Genomic DNA, 22,907 nt, shown 5'->3' with positions numbered 1-22,907 from the left:
GGCGAACGACAGGAAATCTTGACTGGGATGTAATGGAGTAGGACCACTGGAAAGCGCAGGCGAATGGGGGGGAGGCACATTTCTATTTTATAATGTTACCGTGATAATGTTGTGATTTGATAAGTGCGCGGCATATACGCGTCGCCGGATACGAACGGGGATTACGCCGACATTCCAGGTGAGTGTGCTTCTACTGAAACCCGGGCGGAAAGTGTCGCGACCGCGGCTCGCCTCCTGGCAACGGGCGCACGCGGGTCCTCCTCCCGGGGACATCTCGCTCCGGTATCCGTTCTTCGCTGCCTCTGTCCCCGACGGCTGGCTAGCTAACCCGCGTCGCGTCTGGCCTGGCGGACAGCGAGCGCCGCTCCGACCGCGAACGCCGCGTTCCCCGGCGCAACAAAAGCGGATTATTCGCGATGTTCCCAACACGGTGCGAAACCCGCGGAGAAATATTGTTTTTTGCCCCATTCTACCGGAGGAGGACCGCCCGTGCTTCGTGAAAATGAAAAGGGGATACAATGCAGCGTGCATGTTCTGCATTCTTCGGGAGCACCACGCCGTCGGTATTGTATTTATTACTGTGTTATAAATGTGCCTGATATGATTTATAAGCGCGTAACGAGATTATAGGCCTCGGCTGGTGATTGTGTCGGCCAGCCCTCTCATCTGCCGAGCGATTTAATTGTTACATTGTTAACGGAGCTAGCAGAACTTGAAAACGATCCTCCGCGTTGACGAGGGCCCGGGCTGTTTTATCCGCGCACGCGGACCCGAACGGCGCTGATTTCGCGGGGAGCCCTTTTTTTGGGGCGGTTCGTGGCCCGACGTCGTTGTTCTCGCTCGCTGCCGCCGTTCACTGCCTCCCTCTTCGGGGGAAGACTTTGTTTGCGCTGGCCGAGGCTCCATGAATGCGAGCGCTGAAGTCCTCCCTCCCCCCCCCCACACCCCTCACACACACACACACACACACACACACACACACACACACACACACACACACACACACACACACACACACACACACACACACACACACCAGTTCTCTGGCGAAACAGGAACAACTTCTTTTAGGAAAAAGAAAAAAAAAAGTTCCTGGAGTTTCAAGCGCCATGGAATTACTTTGTCCTCCAAGAGTTGTCCGGTGAGGCGCTGAGATTTCAGGGCAAGTCTGGCGTGTGCGGGTGCTCCGTGCTTCGCGATTATTTGCAGACTTTTCGCTTTGTGGACGTCTGAGTGTTTTAGGAGGACTTCCTCGAGTTTGTGGCATTGTGCTGTGTTACCTTGGGAAGTCCAGGCTGCTAAACATGGCAAAGAATGGCTTCAGTGTTTTAGCTTCGGCGATCTGCGTCCACTGGACTCGCGGGTTGAAAAAAATCCACAGGTTCCACGGAGTAAAACGTTGAGACAATCAAAGGACATCTGATGCGTAGGAATTCGGTGGATTCACTGTGGTGATGAATAAAGCCGCGGCTCGTTGCTTTGCATGAGTTCGCAGAGAGCATGGTAAGTCGCTTGTTTTTCCGCACTTGAAACTTGACTGGCGGATCGGTCGCGTGCGTTTGTGGCGTTGCTTTGGCCTCGCGGCTTTTAAAAGCGGACGCGTCCGCGGCGTTTTGGCCTTTGTTGCCGTCCGCCGATGCTCTTATGCGGAGCAACTTGTGAGCCGGCAGCCGGGCGTTCGTTACACTGTCCAAGCAATGTTGGGAATCGTACATGTCAGCTGCTGATATTGAACTGCAGACCCTCCTGTTTTCTCCAATTGCTAGGCAACACTACTACACGAGTGCGTATTTGTTGCATATCTCGAGGCTGCATGCTATTTATGCTGCGTTTATGTTCATGCTCTGTGCTTTTACTTTTACTTCTTTGCATTGTTGCGGCCTAACTTTCTGTCCCAGTGTCTGTATTTTGTAGGGGGAGGAATTCCTCAAGGATGCAAAGAAGGTCCTGATACACTATCATGTGCTGTCTTGTGCACATTGGTCGATAGCTGAAATATAAATGAGTGTCTGGGGTAAAACAACAAAGTGTGTCTACACTGTTACTGAACCCCCTAATGACCTGCGATTTACACTTGTTATGTATTTGCTACACGTTGGCCGACTGAGTGCTTTTCCATGCCATTCGGCCGCTGACCAAAGTTCTGTGCCTCTGTTCCAGGTGTGAATGACTTGTGGCTGTAGGGTGTCGTGAGTGGGCCAGGTTTCTGCACAGCCTCCGTGGCTGACTGGGAGGAGTCGAGTGGAGAGCAGACGTCGGTGCCCAGGGGACCTTAGGCCTGGTTCTCCATATGAGGCCCTGCTGAAAGGGCAGGGGGGCTTCTGAGGTAAACCAGCTCAACTCTGACTTTACACACGCACACACACATCGCTCTTTAGAAGACCCACTGTGGGTTAATACACTTTTCTCATGTGTAAGATATGATTATGAATTGTTATTACACATAGCATATGTTATAAACATTCTTGGCTGCCTCACTTTTCCTGTACAGTGTATTATATTTACTGTGAACCAACTTCACCTTGCAAATTCTGCAGCGCCCTCAAAAATGTATAAAATACATGAAATTTAAAATTTGCCAAATCATCAGCGATGAGACACAGTAAAATTACTTATACAGGTCATGTCACATTGAAGAATTAACTGTAGAATTAACTGTTGCGTTTCTCTGTCGCGCATGTCGTGAATCAGGAAACAACTGATTGATTTCGGACATCTATTGTGCTGATGACAAGCATTTGTCGCCACCATATGTAGCAATAAGCAAAACTGAATATTGGCACGATATTCTCTCATGTGTTTAAGCAAAGGCTGGTTTAGCACCTCTTATTTCTCAACGACTGTTCCTGTATCTTGACATCCTATCATTGCTATAATAAAATAACAACCTAGGCACAGGCTCTTTCCGTCAGCCGTTACTATGTCTCTGACATCTATCAATGTAGGGACGACCACTGGCAGGTATGTTTTGACGAGAGGCCTTGAATTGTGGAGTGGTTGCCCCGTATGACTGCTCTTGATGTTCAGGACAGCGGCTTGAGGAGAGGAACCTCGTAGCCGGACCGCTGTGGGCTATCGGCGCAACGTTTGGCCTTATTCTGTGATCTGCACATGCTGAGGACATAATATGGTCAGGGTGTTCCTCCTGAGAACGCAGCACACTGTTTATTTGTCTGCTATCTAATCCGAAGTGTGTTAACCAAAAAACCACATTGAGGCGAAGGACGCAAGAAAATGGATATTGATGTAAAGCACTAAAGGATTTATTTTCCCCTCCTGTGTATTGGCCTGTTGTGTTCCCATGCGTTTGTTTGTATCACGGGTTTTCTAATTAAAAACTCGCAACGCCGGGGTTGTGTATGACATGGGAAGATGGCTTGGAGGGGTGGTTTGTGCCATCGCCTGTGTAGTGGGTGGCAGGGGGCTTTCCTCCTTATTCATTTAGAAAATTAGGCCAAGTGTGTTTTAGTGAACTGCTTTACAATTAGGGAAGGAATTTTGTGCATCCCTTGAATTCGTCCTACAGTTTGTAGCCCACAGTTCGTTTCCCACAGAGCAGAACAATGCTGCACAGCTTTTATCAAACTAATTTCTGCAGTTTTCAGTTTTGACCTACCACTGGTGTCTGCACTCTTTGAAAAGTTCAAATAAAACTATTCTAATTGTGTGAAGTGGCCTTCATCGCCCGTAAAGCGCTTAAACATTACTGAGCTACTGCACGTCACAGGTAGAATGTCCATGTCTAGACTCAGATGTTAGGATTTTCAAATATGCAATTTTCTGCCAGTTCCAGGAAACTGGGTTGACAGAGGTTATGCATCTTAATTTTTAGTTTGAAAAGGGAGCATTACATCTTTAATTGGTGCTCCTTATTAGTAACAGAGGTCAGGTTTCATAGTTCAGTCGTTTGTGTGTAAAGTTAAGAAACTGTCAGTATAAATTACAGCAAAAGTTACAACATGCTTCACGTGGCAGAGGCAAGTTAGAACCAATATTAAGATCAAATAGTAGACTCATTGGAGACAGTGTTGAGCAAAGGCTTTAGTGAAAATCTTATTTAAAATTAAAGAACAAATGCATTGTTTGTTTTATTTTTTGATTGAGTTCAACACAATTTTTACCACCAATGAGAAACATGAAGATGAATAGTATTTGTAATAATAAAGGCAATTGGCTGCACACGGCTGGAGGACGTCATTGTCACACTCTGGGAGCAGCTCCTGGTGGGACGTCTCTACAACAGCCACAGCTATAAATATGAATGGGTTTTTGTAACGTCTCGGCCTCGTGTGAATGCGTGATGGGATTGTTGCCGAGGCAGGATCCTTACGAGACGTGTCTGGCTGAGTCAGCCTGTACCTGTCTATCTGCCTTCACGTGTGCCCCTTGTGATTGACAGTTATGGCACAGACTGGCTGCTGCTCCTGCTTGGCGGGGAGGGGTCTGGTCGCTCTCAGGTGGAACCTGCTGTGACCTGCAGCGTCTCCAACTGCAAGTCTCATTGAGGTCTTCTCCAGCTGGTTGATACTAGTTAGCACCTTTTAACACAGCACAATGATGCCAATGTATTTTAAATGGGGGTTGCACTAGGAATCAGTTCGCTAGTGTCATGAGGCAGAGATAAGCATCCATCAACTGTGTCAAATCTTCATTATCAAGTGTTCTTTGACTGAGCTGTCAGTGTAAATGAGGGGAGGCTTCTGCTTTGTTTAATCCGTTATGTTCTTTAGTCGATCGTCTGATATGTGGTGGTGTGCATGTGTCAGTGCTTTGTGGAGAATCTTCTTTAATCTTTCACATTAGTTTTTTAGGAACGTGTCAGAGCTTTCCACAACACAACGTTCTTCGCAGTTTTTTTATTTTCATTGAAATGATTGATAAATTGAAATTTTGAAGGGAAAAAATGTAATAGTGAACTAAAACGCTTGAAACATTGGTATTGGTGATGTACTGATAAACATACCTAGAGTGCATCAAGACTATGGGCAATTAAGGACAGGTTCGTTTTAAAAACGAAGCCTTTTGATGCATTTGAGTATCAATTTTAAAGAAAGACCAGGATAACCTTCATTATACATCTAACAGCCATTTTATTAGGCACTTGCCCCCAACACCTTCTACGCATTGATTGAAATATGTAGTGAAAATGTTCCCTAGAGATCGTTGGTTTATTTTGACGTCGTAGCATCATGTGGTTGCAGATGTGTTGGCTTCACATCCAGAATAGGTGACCTATCAGACTAAAATCTGGTGACTGGTCAGGGTTATATGAGTACAGGAGCTAACTGGAAATGGGTTTAGCTCCGGGACATGGTACGTTAATGTTAACCTTTGATATGTGGCATGTTTTCATGCATATTTAATCTGTATGTTACAGCAGAGACTGATCTAGTTTTTGTCTTCGGCTGTTGTAGTCAGTGTGCGACAAGGTTTGATGTGTTTTTTGTTAGAGAGAGATATTTTATTCTTTAATTTGAGGCTTTACTTTGGTAGTGGTTTGCTGATGATTGTACCTAAATACCAGAGTTTGATGATTTACTAATTTGAATGTGGTAGACCTTTAATAGCAATAGTCTTTTCTTAAATGTGTAAGTTTCCAACTTGGCATGAATTTGCATTATTTCAATGCCATATGCTGTAGTCTGACTCCAGGTTTAGGAACTGTGTTCCTTTCTAGTTACTTTTTAATTGCTAAAACGGATCCATTTAGCGGTACTCATATATACATATATACATGCATAAAATAGCGTGTAGTTGAAAAGATGAAAGAGGTGTGTTGCATGAGTTGCATCATAACAGAACTGACCGGTCTTCCTGTTGGAAAGGCGACTCAACAGGTTCCCTCTGCTCAGCTTCTGCAGTGGTTAGAAGCTGGATGTGTTGGTTGCTTTATTTTTACTCTTCTTGGCTAAAAAGCTTTAGTCTCAGTAGTCACAGTTCCCTGCATTCAAAAAATATAGTGCCACACCTTGAACTTGAATCTCATCTCATTTTCATCCTGTTTGTTTTCCCCCTTGTAATTCGAGCCATCTGCTGATGCTCATAAACAAAGAACGTGGATGAGTTTATTTGTGCCTTTCAGTCAGTTTTACCCAACAAGCCACCGTTAAAGGTTTAGAGAGCCTCTGCCAGAGTTATACAACAGAGTGTAACAACATCATCTCCTTTACATGAAAAAAATAGGCTGTTAAGAGTAATGCAGGGCTGTGTCTATTTGAAACGGTAAAGCAGTCGTACTGTGAGAGGGATCTAGGCAGAAGTACATAAGGTTTGAGTCATGGGAACCAAATGCACAGTGTTCTGCACACCACATTATTGGGACAGCCAAGTGCTGCAGCAGTGGATACTTCTACGTGCAATAGCACGAGTACGTGCATGCATAGTCCTCGATGCCTGTAGATCTAATTGGGCAGGTCTTAGCCAGCGCGTTTAAAATTCCGTGGGAATGACACACGAGTGTAGACTGAGGTAATTCAGGGACAAGTCTGGCTCATATTGTCTCAATAGTCCTAAAATGTTATATGCTAGCATGTGTGTGTGTGTGTGTGTGTGTGTGTGTGTGTGTGTGTGTGTGTGTGTGTGCGTGTGTGTGTGTGCGTGTGTGTGTGTGTGTGTGTGTGTGTGTGTGTGTGTGTGTGTGTGTGTGTGTGTGTGTGTGTGTGTGTGTGTGTGGCGTAACATACATCTTGTTTGTTGCGATGCCAGATGAGATGCCTGAGCTGTGTCACATGATCTGACAGGTTAAGACGTCAGTCGTCTCTGGGGCTTACTGATTTGTAACGTACAAAAATAATCTATGGAAATATATTTTGGGGCCACATGTTAACATTTCATGGCGAGATTTCATGGCTTTGAGGATTTTTGCAGCGTGGGTTATGTGGATCGAGGGTTCTTCTGTGCTGTTTGCCGAAAAGACTCAATATCAAGACATTAATGGCGAGAGGTATTTTAGTGTTTGGCTTTCAGAAGGAGTCTGTTAGCCATCCAGCGAGGAACACACGTCTCTTTCACCTCAACAGTCTGTGTAGCCTCTGAAGGGCCTGGCCATTGGGATTTCCCACAATGCCTTTGGCCACAGGGAGACGTCCTCCCAGCATGAGCAAGGGAGGAATGTGGTCTGAGTGTGGGAGCGATTGTCAGAACGGAGGGAGGGAGTCACGGACCGGAGAGCACAGTCAAGCGAAGGGAGGAAAGAAGGGGTCTGCACAGAGGGCAGCAGAGTTTCTCTAGCGCAAACGGCTTCTTTTCAGCTTGTGATTTGAGACCCAAAACGAAAACCGTGCTGTACGGCAGTAAGGCGTAGCATATACTAGCTTAGTCACTTCCCCAACACAGACCTGCGCAAAGTTTCAGACAAAGGAAATAACCGTGCCTGGTTCAAATGTACACTTTTTAGTCTTTTCAAATGTGTATTCCTATTTTTAGTTTTCAGATGTAGCAATTAGAAGAGTGTTTATGAATGCATGCTAGTGTTTCTACCCAAAGATTGCTGGTAAGAGGCATCACTTTGTAACATCGCTGAACCATCGTTGTTTCAGCTCTGAGTCAGACGTCTGCGCTTGTGAATCCACCTATAAAACCGCTTTATATCCACAAAGCAAGAACAGCTTTTAGTTGAAACCAGGACATATTGATACGAATGGATATTAGTAAATAAGGTGTCAAAGCTACTAGATGATTATTATATGGCGCATCTTTGGCTCAAACATTTGATAGACTGGATTCTGGTTTGATATTACAATTTTTATATTTAGGACACCAGGCCTCTAAAGGTCAACATAAGCTTTACCTCGGTTTAAAGCTCTTTCATCTGACCAACATGGCTTGGTCATGTAAGTATTTAAAGGGCAACTAGAATTCTGGAAAAAGGACTGGGGCGTGTATGGCTGCAGCAGCAACTGGGTCACCTCAGTTCAATTTGAGTTTGTTCATAAAGCACCTATTCACATAAAAGGATATCTGAAGGCACTATGTGAGGATTAAGACCTTACAGAGAACTAAAATATAACTGCATAGAAAGAAAACCCAACAAAAGCCCACAAGGCACCAGCAGAGAGGAACAAGTCTCTTTAGTAGAACCAGGCTCAGTTTGGGTGGCCATCTGCCTCAGTCGGTTGGGAGAGAATAGAACAAAAGGCGACAAATGAACAAACAAAAAACAGACAAAGGTGAAGGTGAAGAACATAGAGGGTCGTCTTGTTTTGTAGGAGTAACTTATCTCCATTCATGCTATAAACTACACAAGATAATACAGCTGAAGTGTAAAATAATGCACTAATAATAAACATCCTGTGTGCCCAAGTTCAAGCCAGCATCTCAAAATGAACTGCCTGGCAGACAATGATCCCAAACACCCTGCTGAAGCAACAAAGGAGTTATTTAGAGCTGGACAGTCCTTGAGTGGACACGTTCTCATGCCAGATGAGCTTGGCTTTCATACACTGAAGAGACAGCTGACGGGGACTGACCCTAGAAAGAGTATAAGAGAAGCAGTCATTGTGTGTTTCCGTATCAAAGAATAAGAAATTATGCACACATTATGTATGTGGGCTGTTTAATGTAAAACATGTGCAAAGATTGAATCCAGTTAGACCTGAATCATGTTATTTTGTGTGTTTTTGGACAAAATTTGCAGTTGGGAGTGCGAGTGCAGATGTTGTGTTGTTGTTCCACATTAAGTATAAAGGTGTTTGTGTGTAAGCAAGACTCACCCACTTACTGAGAGATACAGAGACAGAGTGGACATGGACAGAGATGGAAGTGCAGGGTGAAGTGTGTTTGAGCAGGAGATCAGAGAAGGCAGAGTGCTGAGTGCCAGTCCTGCTGTTGGAGCTGGCCGCCACACATGGCACCGTGCCCAGGCTACGCCAGCAGATGTGTCACTAGTGAGTCAGCTGTGTGTGTGTGTGTGTGTGTGTGTGTGTGTGTGTGTGTGTGTGTGTGTGTCTCACACACAGACACGCACCCGTACTCTCTGTGAAACAAGCCCCCTCCTCCCTGTGCCTCTGTATCTGTATCGCAACCCTTTCCCATCCTCCTGTTCTCGTTGCCTCTTCCATCATTGCGATGGACATGACGAATACGATATGACAAAATGTGGCATTACACACATGTCGCCCCCCTGGGGATGGAGCGGCATCGCCTGCTGAACGGGGGAACGGAGATGTTGGAGTGGTCAGAGCTGTATTAGAATGCTGAACAGACCACGGGACGGGGGCAGCACACTGAGTGAGAGGCGAAGGCCCTCAGGTGAACAGAGGGACGAGAGAGCGGGTGGAGAGGGATGGAGATGTGTAACTATTGTACTGCAGGAGCAATTAAGTGTGTGAGGAATGCGGAACAGTTTGAAAGTGTGTTGTAAATATCTGCGCGGCTTAGTTTCTGCAGAAACAGGAGCCGAGGTACGTTTCTATGGGCGTCCTCGTTCCTGCCACGACAGATATGTTGTGTACTGCTTCTATCTTTAGTGACACTCTGCATTCCTGGCATTCTGGGTAAGTGGCGGCGTTATCTGCAGGGCGCGGCGTCGTGGTGGTTACCGCAACAGGTGAGTGAGCGCGCTTCCCTGGTCAGACGCTGTGGGATCCGCCGGCTGACGTGCACGGATTCGCCGTCGCGTTAAGAGCCAGGAATGTGTGTGAACGAGTGGTAGCCAGAAAACCGGTTACGTACAAGGAAATACTGAGCGTTTATGCTAATTTGTGCCTGCAGAATAACACCAGGTCATTATTGTCAGCATATTAACAGTGATTGTATAATAAGGAAATGTAGCACCTACAACAGTAGTTTTTTAATCAATCAAATAATCAATTAGTCACCTGACAAACAATTAGTTAATATGATTTATGATACATGTGCTTTGCTCATAAAGATTTGTGAGGAACTAAAGATTGATTTACTTACTGCTGTCTGACATTTTATAGGTCAAAGACTAGATGATACTAATTAGTTTTTTTAAATTTGTTGTCCCAGTCAAATTTCGATTTAAAACAAAAAGAAACTCATAGAACTTGTCTGTTTACATGTTTCGGTTGTGTGACATTCCTTTTGAACTCGCTAACATTAAAACATTCACTCTGGAGGATGTTTGGACCCATTGCTTATTTTCATCCAAAGCTGCATAGCTACTTTAATTTAGATTTATTTATTATCCGACAGCACAGTTTTAAGGCGTTTACTACTGTCTTTGTTTTTGCCTTGAATAATTGTTTAGAAATGACTGTTTCTACGGCGAACAGTGAAACTAGAGTTTAAGCTGTCATTAAAATCAGATTTTTATGAAATATGATATTACAGATTAAAATAAACACAGAGGTTCCCTAATATGGTTCACATGAAAGAGGGAACTAAAAGAAAGTAAAACAAACTTTCAAACATTAGCCTTGTTGTTGCCACCCGTACTGGAAACGCTCTGAGCAGATGCAAACACCACCGTGAATTACGAACAGGGTTTAATATTTATGGCTTGTTTGCTGTGAGTGATATAGAAGAAAGGGAGCCTCATATTTGAATGCTGTGTGAGGAGATGGGAAGGCTTTACTGTCTGCGCGGCCGGGCAGCTGCTTCTTTGACTGCATGGCTCCTTGCCGTGACGTTTTGTATATTCTTGCAGAAAACTGCGAAGAGAAGAGGTGGAAATAACGTTTCTGATATTGCCCCAAACAAATAATGGGCTAAAGAAATTCTTGAGATGGAGGCCGAGCAGACGGAGAGCGAGTAGGGGAGCTAGAGAGCGAGAAAGAGCGAGCAATACTCCATTGTGACTGAACTGCAAAATGGGATTTGCATAAATAAGGCTGAAACATCAGCAGGCCCCTTTACAGCCAACAGCAGGGCTGGGATGAGGGAAGAGGAAGGGTGTGTGTGTGTGTGTGTGTGTGTGTGTGTGTGTGTGTGTGTGTGTGTGTGTGTGTGTGTGTGTGTGTGTGTGTGTGTGTGTGTGTGTGTGTGTGTGCTCAGTTTTTTCCCTCCGTCTTTTGTGAAATATTATCCTGGAAGCATTGTTGCGTTAATAATATAAGCCAGTGGACTAGTTGGGCACCACCGCCGCTGATCTCACACCTGGAGCATATCAGTGGATGCACCTCTGTTATAAAGCCTCACATCTGCTCCTCCATTGAGCCTGTGTGACGTAGCTGGGAAGGGTCGACTCTCTACGTTGCACTCAGCCAGCGTACCATGGCTGTTACATAAGATGAAATGAAACGCTCCCTCTTAGTGCCACCCGCATTGGAAAACCCAAATCTAATTGAATTGAACTATTTTCTGCCCTCTTTTTATGTGGAACCTCATATTTACATCAGAGGCAAAGCTCGATTTTAGTGCCTCATTATAGTATTTTCCCATTAACTTGCGAGCACTGCAGCTCATTGTGTGTATGCTCAGATGGTTCAGCATCTCCGCCGCACACCGAGGGAGAGACGTCTCTGTGATTACCTGTGTGCCGCTTCAGTGTGTGTGTGTGTGTGTGTGTGTCTGTGTGTGCGTGCGTGCGTGTGTGTGTGTGTGTGTGTGTGTGTGTGTCTGTGTGTCTGTGTGTGCGTGCGTGCGTGTGTGTGTGTGTGTGTGTGTGTGTGTGTGCGTGCGTGTGTGTGTGAGTGTGGCTGGCTGCGGTGTGCGCGTCTGATATGTGTGTCAGTACATACCTTTTGACAGTCATGTCAGCAAGATTACCAATTAGTGTCTTGTTAGCGTGCGATTGAAAGGAAGCAGTGATTGACAGGTCCTGCTGTTGGTTTCTGTGTTCGTGCACAGACTCACTTTACACCCGTTTCTGTGTGATTGGAGTTTAGGCTTGGATAACAGCTCCTGGGGGCATACATGCAAGTAAGGGTTGAATGAGGTAGGAGGATTTTGAAAGAGAAAAATGAGATCTCTCTTTTTCCATGGATTCTGTTTGTTTGCCACGTCACTCCAAGGCCTCTCAATTATCTCCGTCAAACCCACACACACACACACACACACACACACACACACACCTTCAGCTTGCGTAACCATTTTGTTTGTCGAGAAAAACACCTTTAAAGGAAGGCTTTTCCTTTTTGTGGCCTAACAGTTATTGATATCATGCCCTAGTGTCTTGAAGTGACACCTAAAGGTACTAAGATGTGGCTGAAAGATTTCTACGGACTGCTCTACTAGCTGAGATGATGAAAGTGATCTATAATGTCTTGTAATGAAGTGTGAATTTAGTCCACACGCACCTGTTTTTTACACTTCCCTCTCACCTTGGCTGTAATTAAACAGGGGGGGGGGGGGGGGGCCTGTAGTTTGAGCAAAGGCCCCTGTGTAAAATTCAGGCTGATTGTGTGTGCCGTCTGCAGCGTACTTGTGTAATTGTGTATAACAGTTTTCTTTCCACGCTTTGCTGTCAAAGCATGCTGGATCGCAAAATAGAAACATGTCAATTCAAATTCAATAGAAAGTGGAGTTCAGCATGGTTGTAAATAAACAAGCGCTCAAATTGCTGCTTCAGAAATCAATAGTCAGTCCACGCTCCTTTAACGAGCCTCCACTCAATGTGTTTTTGTATGTAAAGGTTGGTGTAATCAGTGTAAATTGGACACACGGGCCTCCTCTCTACCCAACCACTCCACTCCCACTTGTCTTGCAGGAGCCAGACTCACTCGTGTGTAGTAGTGATCTGTGACCCCCATAGTTGTAAATCACTTTGGCTCTAGACCACTGAGAGACAATCGGTGCTGCTGTAGCAGTAGTCGTCATTTTTGTCTGATTTCTAGCGACACCCCCTCCCCCTCGTTGCCCCGCAAGCACTCCGCCTCCCCCTCCCCAGGGGAGCTCTGGAGCCAGTTATAAAGTTGAGTGTTTTGGAAGAGCTCCTAAATATTTTCGGGATGACAACATAATCTGACTGACTGGTCCACTCTCTCAAACAGGATTCACATGCAGTTCTTGTGCCTACTCATCAACACACAACCAGAACCGCAGCCGTTACTTTGAGCCACAGCACTTCGTCACACCTCACTGCTAGATACACCTACAATGTCATGTATGTTTGGTAATATTATACCACTGCACTAGACTTAAAGTGACTGATGATGGAGGTTTAGGAAGTTTAAATATGAATTAATGATAGGATAATGAGAACTTTTTACTAAAGCTTTTGTGTGCAGAACTATTTATATATTTAACTTTTAACAGGAAAATAAATATTTAAATAGTTGGACATTTTTGCAAACTATATAATGGTGACACATTGTTCTTTAGAGTGTACGTTTTGACTTGTCACGGGTTCTCTGTGTTCCCATTGGGACAACTGAGCATTTTTGCTGAAACACTGAAATGTTTTTTGAAGCTGAAAAAAGCAAAAAGCTGTAAAAGTAGATTAGTAGTTCGATGCTAAAAAATTGTGGGCGGGTGAAGTGTGACTTTAAATTGGATCAGACTCTGGCCCCGTTTTCCAGTTCTGCTAACTTTCCGTTTTCTCTGTGTTCTCCCAACAGTGTGCCCAAGGGCCGTTGAAAGCCCCCTTGGGGGAGTTTCATAAATACACACTGAAGAAGAAAGACTCCTGGAATATTGTTATTGTTTTTACACATTCTCTCTCACACACACACTCACACCCACACACTCACACACACACACACACACACACACACACACACACACACAAACACACACACACACACACACCCACACCCGCACAAACAAGGACATAGAGAGAATGTTGGAGGTCCAAGAGGAGAGGCCAGCGGCGGCAGGTACAGCAGCGACACATTTCAACAAGAAGGAGCGAGGGAAGAAAGAGCGAGAGGAGGCCAAGGACAGTCGGGGAAACCTCTCAAGCATCGGGAATCCAGTCCCTGGCTCTAGGAACGTGCGCGCAAAAGCACCGCTCTCACACGCAGGCAGTCCTCACCAGCTTATCACTCCACCCTGTTCTGTAGTCCTGGGAGCCCCATCAATGCACTCCAATAGGCTAAAGAACTCCCCGTCCACCAACACACAGAGGTGAGTTCGCCCAGCGGCCCTGTCACACTGTGCATTGGTGCTAATAATAATTAGCAGCTGATTAGTCGCTGAATGATCCGTGTACTCCTTGTTCCACAGTTTGAAACTCTTATATCTTTCTAGTTGTTAAGTCCATGATGTGCTGAGTTTTGAATTTTGAAAAAGCTTGTCAGGAGCAAATCTACAGAAAACTTCAACCACAGCCCTTATGCAGCATTTTTCATACTTTATTAATTCCTGTGGGGAAATGTGACCCATCCCTGAGCATTTCTAAGGCAAGTGGACTGGGCAGTGGCAGAAGGCTTCAAAAATATTTAACCCGCAACCATTGTTTTGCCCAGCATGATTACACTATGCGACCAATAGTAAAACTGAGTTCTCAGATTAACAGATTAGGTGTGATTAAGTGGACACAAACCTGAGCTTGTCCCTTTGCTGTACGTGGAAAATAAATATAGGACAGGTGAAATGCTGTTCAGCGATTTGCGATTTACCTGAAGGGTCTTGATGTGCGATTTAATTGTAGGTTAGTTGTAGGGTCAGAGAGTACACTGTGCTTGGACTTTTTCCCTGCTGACTCATTCTTCTGGAGCCTCTGGAAACGGCTGCCTGGACTGCCAAAATCCTGGCTTTCCCTTCCTTTCCTCCTTGCTATGTGTATGGACAAACACTGCATTAGGCTGTGGCTGTCCTCTTTGCACATGTTGGCATTTGTTTCATCCTACTTGTACAAGTGTATGTGTATATATGAGGGAGAGAGACAGAGAAAAGATTGGGGTGTGGTAAGGGAGTTTTTGCCAGTTGGAAGTGTCCTGCTTGCTTGAACTACACTGCTCGCAGCTAGTCAGCAGCAGTCATTTCTAAATAGCTTGTGTTCAGAATCTTTTGTGTTCTACTTTGTGTCATTGCTTAAATGATCAAGCTTATGTGTTTTTTCCTTTTTTTACTAACAGCCCTAAACCTAAGACGGAGGCCATGGTACGATCACCTCCCGTCATGTCCCCATCCACTGCCTCCCAGATGGACTCTAAAATGCCCAATCAGGGTAAACCTGGGAACACCGCCAGCCAATCACAGCCCTCGCCCTGTGATCCCAAAACCCTGGGTACCAAAGGGGCTCAGAATGTGGCAGGGGGCATGGGGCTGAAAAACGGACAGGGTCTAACCTCTGGCCCAAGCTCCAAGGTTAAGGTCAAAAGAGAGAGAAGCACCTCAGTGGAGTCTTTTGAACAACCGGACAGCGGCACACCCACCAGTGAAGAAAAGGGTAACCATCCCTGTAGCCTCTACTGTGTAGCTGGTACCTGGACTCAGACGTCAGTGTAGTCTGAGACCATTTGAAACCATGATGATTTTTCTTTTACTAATGTTGGAATATGAGCTAACAATTTACTTTAAATTAGTTTAGAGCTGTATTTTTGTAATGTGTTACAAAGTGTTCTGTCTGTAATAAAATGCTTTCCAATACGTATAGAAACATTAGCTATATTACTTTAACAGTATATATAATGTTTATGTTGTTGTTCCTGTTTGTGTGTTGGCCATATACCAACCGTTGCTACTGAAGCTATCATTCATCCCTGCCTAATGGAACACAGAACTGATATTACCTAATTGCAGCCTGTGGTTGTTTAATATGCTTATTTTATCGCAAACCACTGTAAGACTGTTTAATTAGTGGTGCACATATTTATACATATATATATATATATATATATATATATATATATATATATATATATATATATATATATATATATATATATATATATATATATATATATATATATATATATATATATATATATATATATATATATATATATATATATATATATATATACTAATGTGCTAAAATATAAATGTAGTTTTGCAGTCTTTTTGAACTCTGGTGGTTGTGTGTGTCTGAACAGACAGCAGCAGGGTAAAGAGGATGTGTGTGGCAGAGAGGAGACAGCCATACAGCGGGGCTGACTGGTGCTCTGGGGGAGAAAGTGACGAAGACGACAAAGGATTCTTCAGTGAGTGATGTGTACATCTGCATGTGTAGCAGTCTCTCTGCTGATCAACACTGAACATTACCCATAAGCCTATGTTGCTCCTAAAATCAAGGTCTGCTGTGTTGTCTCCTTGCAGACTGTAACTCAACTGATGTGAAGCCACAGGACTCTGTCTCACATTCTACCTCCAATGCTGGACTCAGTCGCTCCTCCACACCGTCCCACAACACACTGGGAGGCCAGGGCTCCACAGCAGAACCTGGTAGTGGCCAGAAGCCAGGCAACAAACTTGTTTATGTCTTCACCACAGAGATGGCTAATAAGTAAGAAAGCTTATTTGTATATAGCATTTGTGTATTTGGTGGTATCTGTTATCTTCCAACCTTATATAAGTAATTCATTATATTAGTATAGAAGTTACAGATCATTGCTATGTTTTAAATATTAAGAGGCTTGTGGAGGGCAAAAATGACTTCATTAGAAAAAAAATAGACAAATAAAAGAATAAATACATAAACAAATACAAGGCATAAATAAAATAAAATGCCTAGTATTGAACCCATAGCCACCAGACCCCTGACATGTTCTCTAACAATAATTTTTGGTTGACAGTTCTTCCTTAGAGCATTTTAATTTTCCTGGTAAACCACCAACATAAAAATTCAGGGATCTGTTACAAGGTTCAAGCCCTCTTCCTCAAGAGCTCCATCATGTTCTCTAAACCCCTAAGCTATATTGGCTCAGATTAACACTGCCTGGTGGGAATTAGAGATCAAAGATGTGGAGTGGAAGGTGTATGTGTGTGCGCAATAGTTTGCCTAGTCTGTTGACCTTGGAATTACCTTCATGGTACCATCTAGTAGTCATTCATCCAGCTCACCATATCTGAAATGTACAATCTCACACATGGAGACACACACACTTACTTTCTCTGATGACTGACATCTGACTGTCTGCCTTCTTGTCTTCAGGGCAGCTGATGCAGTTCTAACTGGCCATACGGAAAACATCATTGCCTTTCACATGAAAAACATCTCCAACAGCAAGGACAAAGCTCACCTTCTGGTAAAGATACATGCACTCATTTTCAAACATTAGTGTATATACGCCAACGGCTTGCATGAATGTGTCATAACAAAGTCTTCAATTTGTCTCTCACTATTAAAGAACAATGCAGCAAGCGCCCTCCGAAATGACTCCAAGCCTTCCCAGCAAACCTCGTCCCACACCCAAGATCAGAGCCACCAGCCTGGAGCCAAGCCATCCTTACCCGGCATGGCAGAGCCAGCCCCACCACAGCCTTCAAACCAAGGGAGCCAATCTGGCATTCTTCCACAAGAAGGGTCATCAGCTGCAAACCTGGAATCCAAAACTCTTCCAGGCAGTAGCCCCAGTAACACTACAACTCCAGTTGATCAGGCCCCTGTCACACAACCTGAGACTGGCCTCAACCCTCCGGCAACAGTGGAAGGGCAGGGTGGAGGTGCTGCTGGAGCAGGTTTGACACCTCAGCAACAGCAACAACAGCAGCAGCTAGCCCAGGAATTGTTGAACATGGAGGCCACAGAGGGTCTGTCACAAGAACAGTTGGAGCATCGCCAGCGCTCCCTGCAGACCCTGCGAGATATCCAGCGTATGCTTTTTCCTGATGACCGTGATGCCCCACCAGCGGGACCCCCACAATCCCACGGTGGACCCCACGAAGGAGGGCCTGATGGTGCGCCACGGAGGCCAGAACAGGGTCCCCTGCAGGCTATGATGGCGCAGTCTCAAAGCCTTGGTCCACCAGGCGGGCCAGGAGGCCCACGTCCACAAGGTCCTCCCTTTGGCCCACCCCATGGGCCCAGGGACATGCCTACATTTCCACAAGATGAAATGGGTCCTCATATGGGGGGTCCAGGAAGCTGCGGAGAAGGAGATCAAATGACTCCAGAACAAGTGGCATGGTTAAAGCTACAGCAGGAGTTTTATGAAGAGAAGAGGAAGAAACAAGAAATGCAACATCGTCCACTTCCTCCAGACATGATGATGCACCCACATGGTCCACGTGGCATTATGAGAGGACCCCCACCACCTTACCAAATGGGCCCAGGAGAGATGTGGGGAGGACCAGGGGGTCCACCTGAACACTACCAGGAGCGCATGGGCATGGGCCCTGGCCCTGGCCCCAGGGGTATGCCCCCTCATATGCAGAGGATGCCTGGCTTCTCTGGCATGATTAATCCTGAGATGGAGGGACCCCCAAGACCTGGAATGGTATGGCCTGATGACATGCCTCCACGGATGGGGGATGCACGAGGTTTCCCTGGAGGACCTGGGGGAATGTTTGCTGGTCCTGGGGGTCGTGGTGAGCGTTTCCCAAATCCTCAGTCAGTCCAAGAAGCAATGTTTCACCAAGGAATGGGTGGGGAGAAGGGCCTGACTCCTGGGATGATGATGGACATGCAAAGGATGATGGGTCAAAGAGGTGGAATGGAACCTGGTAATGGAATGGGTATGTTTCCCAGAATGCCTGGTGATGGTCCTATGAGCCCATCATCTAGACTGCAAGGGATGGCAGGCAGGGAAATGGGGCCTGAGTTTGGCATGGGACCTGGCCCAGGGCCAGGGCCTCATATGCACCCTTCCAAATTACGAGATCCCCCTATGAATATGAGTCCAGATGATATAATGAGAATGAGAGGAGGTGGCGGGCCTCCAATGGATAACATGGGTCCTCAAGGCAGACCCATGCAGGGGCCTCCATTCCCTGATCAGACACAACCAGGAGACTTTCCAATGGGTCCCGGGCGGCCTTTCCCAGGGGGTCCTCCTGGAATGAGGGGTCCACATGGGGACCAAGCCTTTGGTCCAGAGCACAGATCTACACCAACAGGAGGCAATGGCCGTATGAATCCCCTCTCTGCTGCTGGGGCCCCACAAGGCCAGAGAGGCCGCAAACCAGCAGATCTAACAGTCCAAGCAGGAGGGGGGAACTCTCCCAGTGTCAACCCACTAAAGTCCCCTCCACTAAGGCAAGTACAGTCTCCCATGATGGGTTCCCCCTCGGGAAATCTTAAGTCTCCTCAGACACCGTCCCAGCTGGCTGGCATGCTCACTGGCCCTACAGGCCCTAGTGCTCCTCCAGCTCCTCCAGCTTCAGCACCAATGAAGTCCCCCCACTCCATGATGGGATCGGCAGGTGCCTCTCCTGTTCACATGAGGTCTCCTTCTCTTCCTAACCCTTCTCCTGGATGGGCGTCCTCACCCAAGCCACCCATGCAGAGTCCTGGAGTACCACCGCAGGGTGGCAAACCTCCCCTTAGCATCACCTCACCGAACATGATGGGAGGCATGGAGCCAGGTATAACACTTGTTTCTCATCTGTTACCAGCAACATTTTTCACCTCAGAATTTATTTTCTTTTTTAAATTTCATATGTATTAAAGTTTGTCCACTTGAGTGGATTTCACAATATTAGAAATCATATATATCATATTATTACTATTGGTTATACAGCTGTAGTTTTACTAATTATGATCAAATTTAAAATATTGTAATTTATTCAAAATATAGTAAATGATGCAGTCTATTAGGGTCTGGTGTTAATACTCAAACTTACTACACTAAAGTTAACACATCTGTATGAGGGGTGGGGTTGAGAGGGTAATGGTCCAGTGGCTCCCTCTCGTGGTCACTGAACCATTACCCACTAGTCTGTGTGCAATACATACTACAACAACAACATATATTACTATTTAGTTAATATTATTATATAGAATCTAATAATTGTGTTTGCCATTGTTTTACCATCTCCTTGTTATGTAAAGTTTGGTCATTGTGTTCATATTCCAGGTGGTAATGGCCCTCCTTCTGCCCCTCCTTCGTCGGGGGCTCCATCTGGCCCCATGTCCCTCCCAGGAAACGTCCCGTCTGGCAGTCCATACACCATACCCCCTGAGCCAACGCTATCACAGAACCCGTTGTCCATCATGATGTCACGCATGTCCAAATTTGCGATGCCCAGCTCCACCCCACTCTACCATGATGCCATAAAGACTGTTGCCAGCTCTGATGATGATTCGCCTCCAGCTCGCTCCCCAAACTTGCCTTCAGTAAACAATAATGGTAAGTCTTTGTCTGTATTTCACTCTCATAGGGAAAATGTGTTTTCTGCAGTGAATTCCATGAACAAAGAGATGTACATAAGCATATTTATTTATTTAAAAAATACAAAAATAAAATACTTGAAGCTTCAGTTGTAGCTTGCTTTGATTATTTTCATAATAAATATTATTTATAATATTTATGGTTCATACAGACTTGTTTTGAATATTGTTATTGTTTTGTCTTGCACATATAGGAATGGCAATGAACCACCAAGGCAATCCACGTATGATGGGACCAGGAAATGCTGGACCCATGCCTGCTCTCAGCCCTCTGGGTATGAATCCAATGGGATCTCAGCCCCTCTCACATGGGTTGCCTCCACAGATGCCCTCTCCCAACGCTCCTAATATGGGCCCAGGCATGATGCCTCATGGCATGATGATACCACCAAATCCCCAAGATCCTGGTATGGCAAACCCTCAAATGATGCCCCAGGGACGTATGGGGTACTCGCACAGAAGCCAGGGCTACCCCCTCACCCAGTCCCCTTCCCAGCAGGGCCCTTTCTCCCCACACAACGGTCCTGGTCCCCAGGGCTTTCCTGGCCACCCCATGGGCTTCCAGGGAGAAGGAGGACCTATGGGAGGACGAATGGGGAACATGCCACATGGGGGAGGGGGTGATGGAGGTATGTGCAAGCCTAATACTCCTGGAGGGCCAGAGTTCAACAACATGCAAGGTGGCTTCAGTGATGCAGACCTTCATGAGGTAATGCGGCCAGGAGCATCTGGTATTCCAGAATTTGACCTGTCCAGGATAATCCCGTCAGAGAAGCCCAGCCAGACTCTGTCTTACTTCCCCCGAGGTGGAGGAGACAACCCTGGGGGGAAACCACCACATCCTTCAGGCTTTCCCATGCAGGGCATGATGGGTGACGGCCCTCCGAGGATGGGAATGTCCATGCAGGGAATGGGGGGAATGCCAGGTGGGCCTGGTGGGGGAATGGGGCCCCAAGACATGCCAATGGGCAACCCTGGCCACAATTCCATGCGGCCCCCAGGATTCATGGGCCAAGGAATGATGGGCCCCCAGCACCGGATGATGTCCCCTGGGGGTCCTGGAGGGATGATGCAGGGGAGACAAATGGCCCACCCAGGTCCTGGTGGTTCACCTAACATGATGATGTCACTGCAGGGCATGGGTGGCCCCCCACAGCAGACAATGATGATGGGGGCTCAGATGAGGCCACGTGACATGGACATGGGGTTCAGTCCGGGCCCTGGAATGTTCTAATCCAACAGATTCTGTATCTAGAATGTTCTTAGACAAAATGCAAGAGTGGAGAGAAGATCATGGCATTTGCAGCGTGTTCAGAAATCTCTGATGGACTCGAAATAAAGGAAGTATAATACAAAATAGAGGATGTGCCGTGGAATGAACAGAATGGAGCTAACCAGTCACCTAATTGTGTCCTGTGGGAACTATTCCAATGGAATTGGACTCGGGACAGACCCGTATTGGAGTACTTTTGCCACAAGAACATTGAATTTTGACTCAAACTTCAGAATGTATGGGAGTGTTGTGCATCAATTTTCGCAAAACTGTTCTTGTGTTTTTGATTATCTGACTATAAAGATACTGACTTTGACATCAAAGAGGAATCAACCTAGTCAGCGTGGAGATGCTACAGTATATGTCTACTTTTTTCAAATTTAAAAAACAAATTTGTCATGAAAGTGGTATGGAACAAGAGAAAGGAATAAGAAGAATTTGTGCTTTGTGAAGACTTTAGTGGAACTCCATCTTGTCTCTCGCTCCATTGTTTTGACTGTTTCTGTACAGTATATACATGCGAGTGTGTGTGCGTGGGTGTGTGCTGGACTGTATGTTTGTGTGGTATGTATGTATGTGTCTGTATGTATAGGCATTCTATCAGTGACCTCTCAAATCCTCTTACCCAACTTTCATTGGGGGAGGAATGCCCCCTAAAATACTGTAATGTTTACCATTGGTGGGCTATTCGAATTTTAGTCTATTTTAATTTCCTTTGTAACTCCAGTGTATAACAAACCAAACTATGACCTCATTAAGATAATAGTATTATTAAAAAAGCACAAACATGGACCGTCTGCAGAAAGCGTCTTCTTTCTCTATTTTTTACCATTGAGAGCACCACATTAAGCGTGAGGATCCTGGCAGCTTTGCAGCACAATGATAATCTGCAGTCTGTTTCAACTTGTGGATGACCTTTGACTTGGTGCTCCAAAACTTTCGGGACTCACCTTCCGCCAGCGTGAAAAATACCGCTAATACCCAGATGTGCTATGTGTGTTCTTCTTGTTCCTGTTGTGTTCTGACTTTCTTGTTGACTCTGGGTAATAATCATTCCCACAGCAATAATCCCCCAATGGTCAGCAGAATGGGACAGGAGTGTTTGAATGCCACAGCAGGTATGCCAGGTATTCTAGAACTAGAGCTATGTAGAGCTGGTAAAATTTAGTAAGGCAGGTGTGGTGTCCAGAGTGAGACACAAATGTAAACACGCACTGCTTACCATCCAGTTGACTTCCTCTCTTTTCTCTATTGTATAAGCTTGTCATGTGTTTCTCCATTGGCTTTGGTGCAGAATAGCCTACCAGGGCTGTGGTGATGGACTACAAATAAAAGATATTGTTTTGGTATATACATGTTGTCTATGTAGTGTGTGTGTGGGTGTGTGTGCGCGCACACGTGCATGTGTCCATGTGGGTCTTGGCGAATCACTTCTAGTCAGTTATGTGGATAAGGCGCAGTCTTTGTCATTGCCTGTAAATCTACCTTACCACCACTCAAGCTAGTACAAGGAGA

The 22,907-nt window shown here is 45.6% G+C and overlaps 1 protein-coding gene across 3 annotated transcripts; it reads left to right on the top strand.

The window, feature by feature from the left end:
- Positions 1-13: 13 nt before the first annotated feature.
- On the top strand, positions 14-22,743 carry bcl9 (BCL9 transcription coactivator). 3 transcript variants are annotated; one of them, XM_029136453.3, is made up of 10 exons: positions 14-178; positions 2,161-2,326; positions 13,464-13,971; positions 14,925-15,238; positions 15,885-15,992; positions 16,108-16,294; positions 16,943-17,036; positions 17,139-19,314; positions 19,806-20,078; positions 20,314-22,743. In XM_029136453.3, the coding sequence occupies exons 3-10, from the start codon at positions 13,685-13,687 to the stop codon at positions 21,351-21,353; spliced, it is 4,479 nt and encodes a 1,492-aa protein (XP_028992286.1). In that variant the 5' UTR covers positions 14-178; positions 2,161-2,326; positions 13,464-13,684; the 3' UTR covers positions 21,354-22,743. The 3 variants fall into 3 exon arrangements, with proteins under 3 accessions (XP_028992286.1, XP_028992287.1, XP_028992288.1); XM_029136454.3 differs by lacking the exon at positions 14-178 and adding an exon at positions 207-563; XM_029136455.3 differs by lacking the exon at positions 14-178 and adding an exon at positions 1,074-1,503.
- The last annotated feature ends 164 nt before the right edge of the window (positions 22,744-22,907 follow it).

This window comes from Betta splendens, chromosome 21 (assembly GCF_900634795.4).
Source record: "Betta splendens chromosome 21, fBetSpl5.4, whole genome shotgun sequence".
Taxonomy (NCBI): domain Eukaryota; kingdom Metazoa; phylum Chordata; class Actinopteri; order Anabantiformes; family Osphronemidae; genus Betta; species Betta splendens.
Note: the sequence above shows the minus strand (reverse complement) of the source record. Positions and strands in the feature narration are given on the sequence as shown.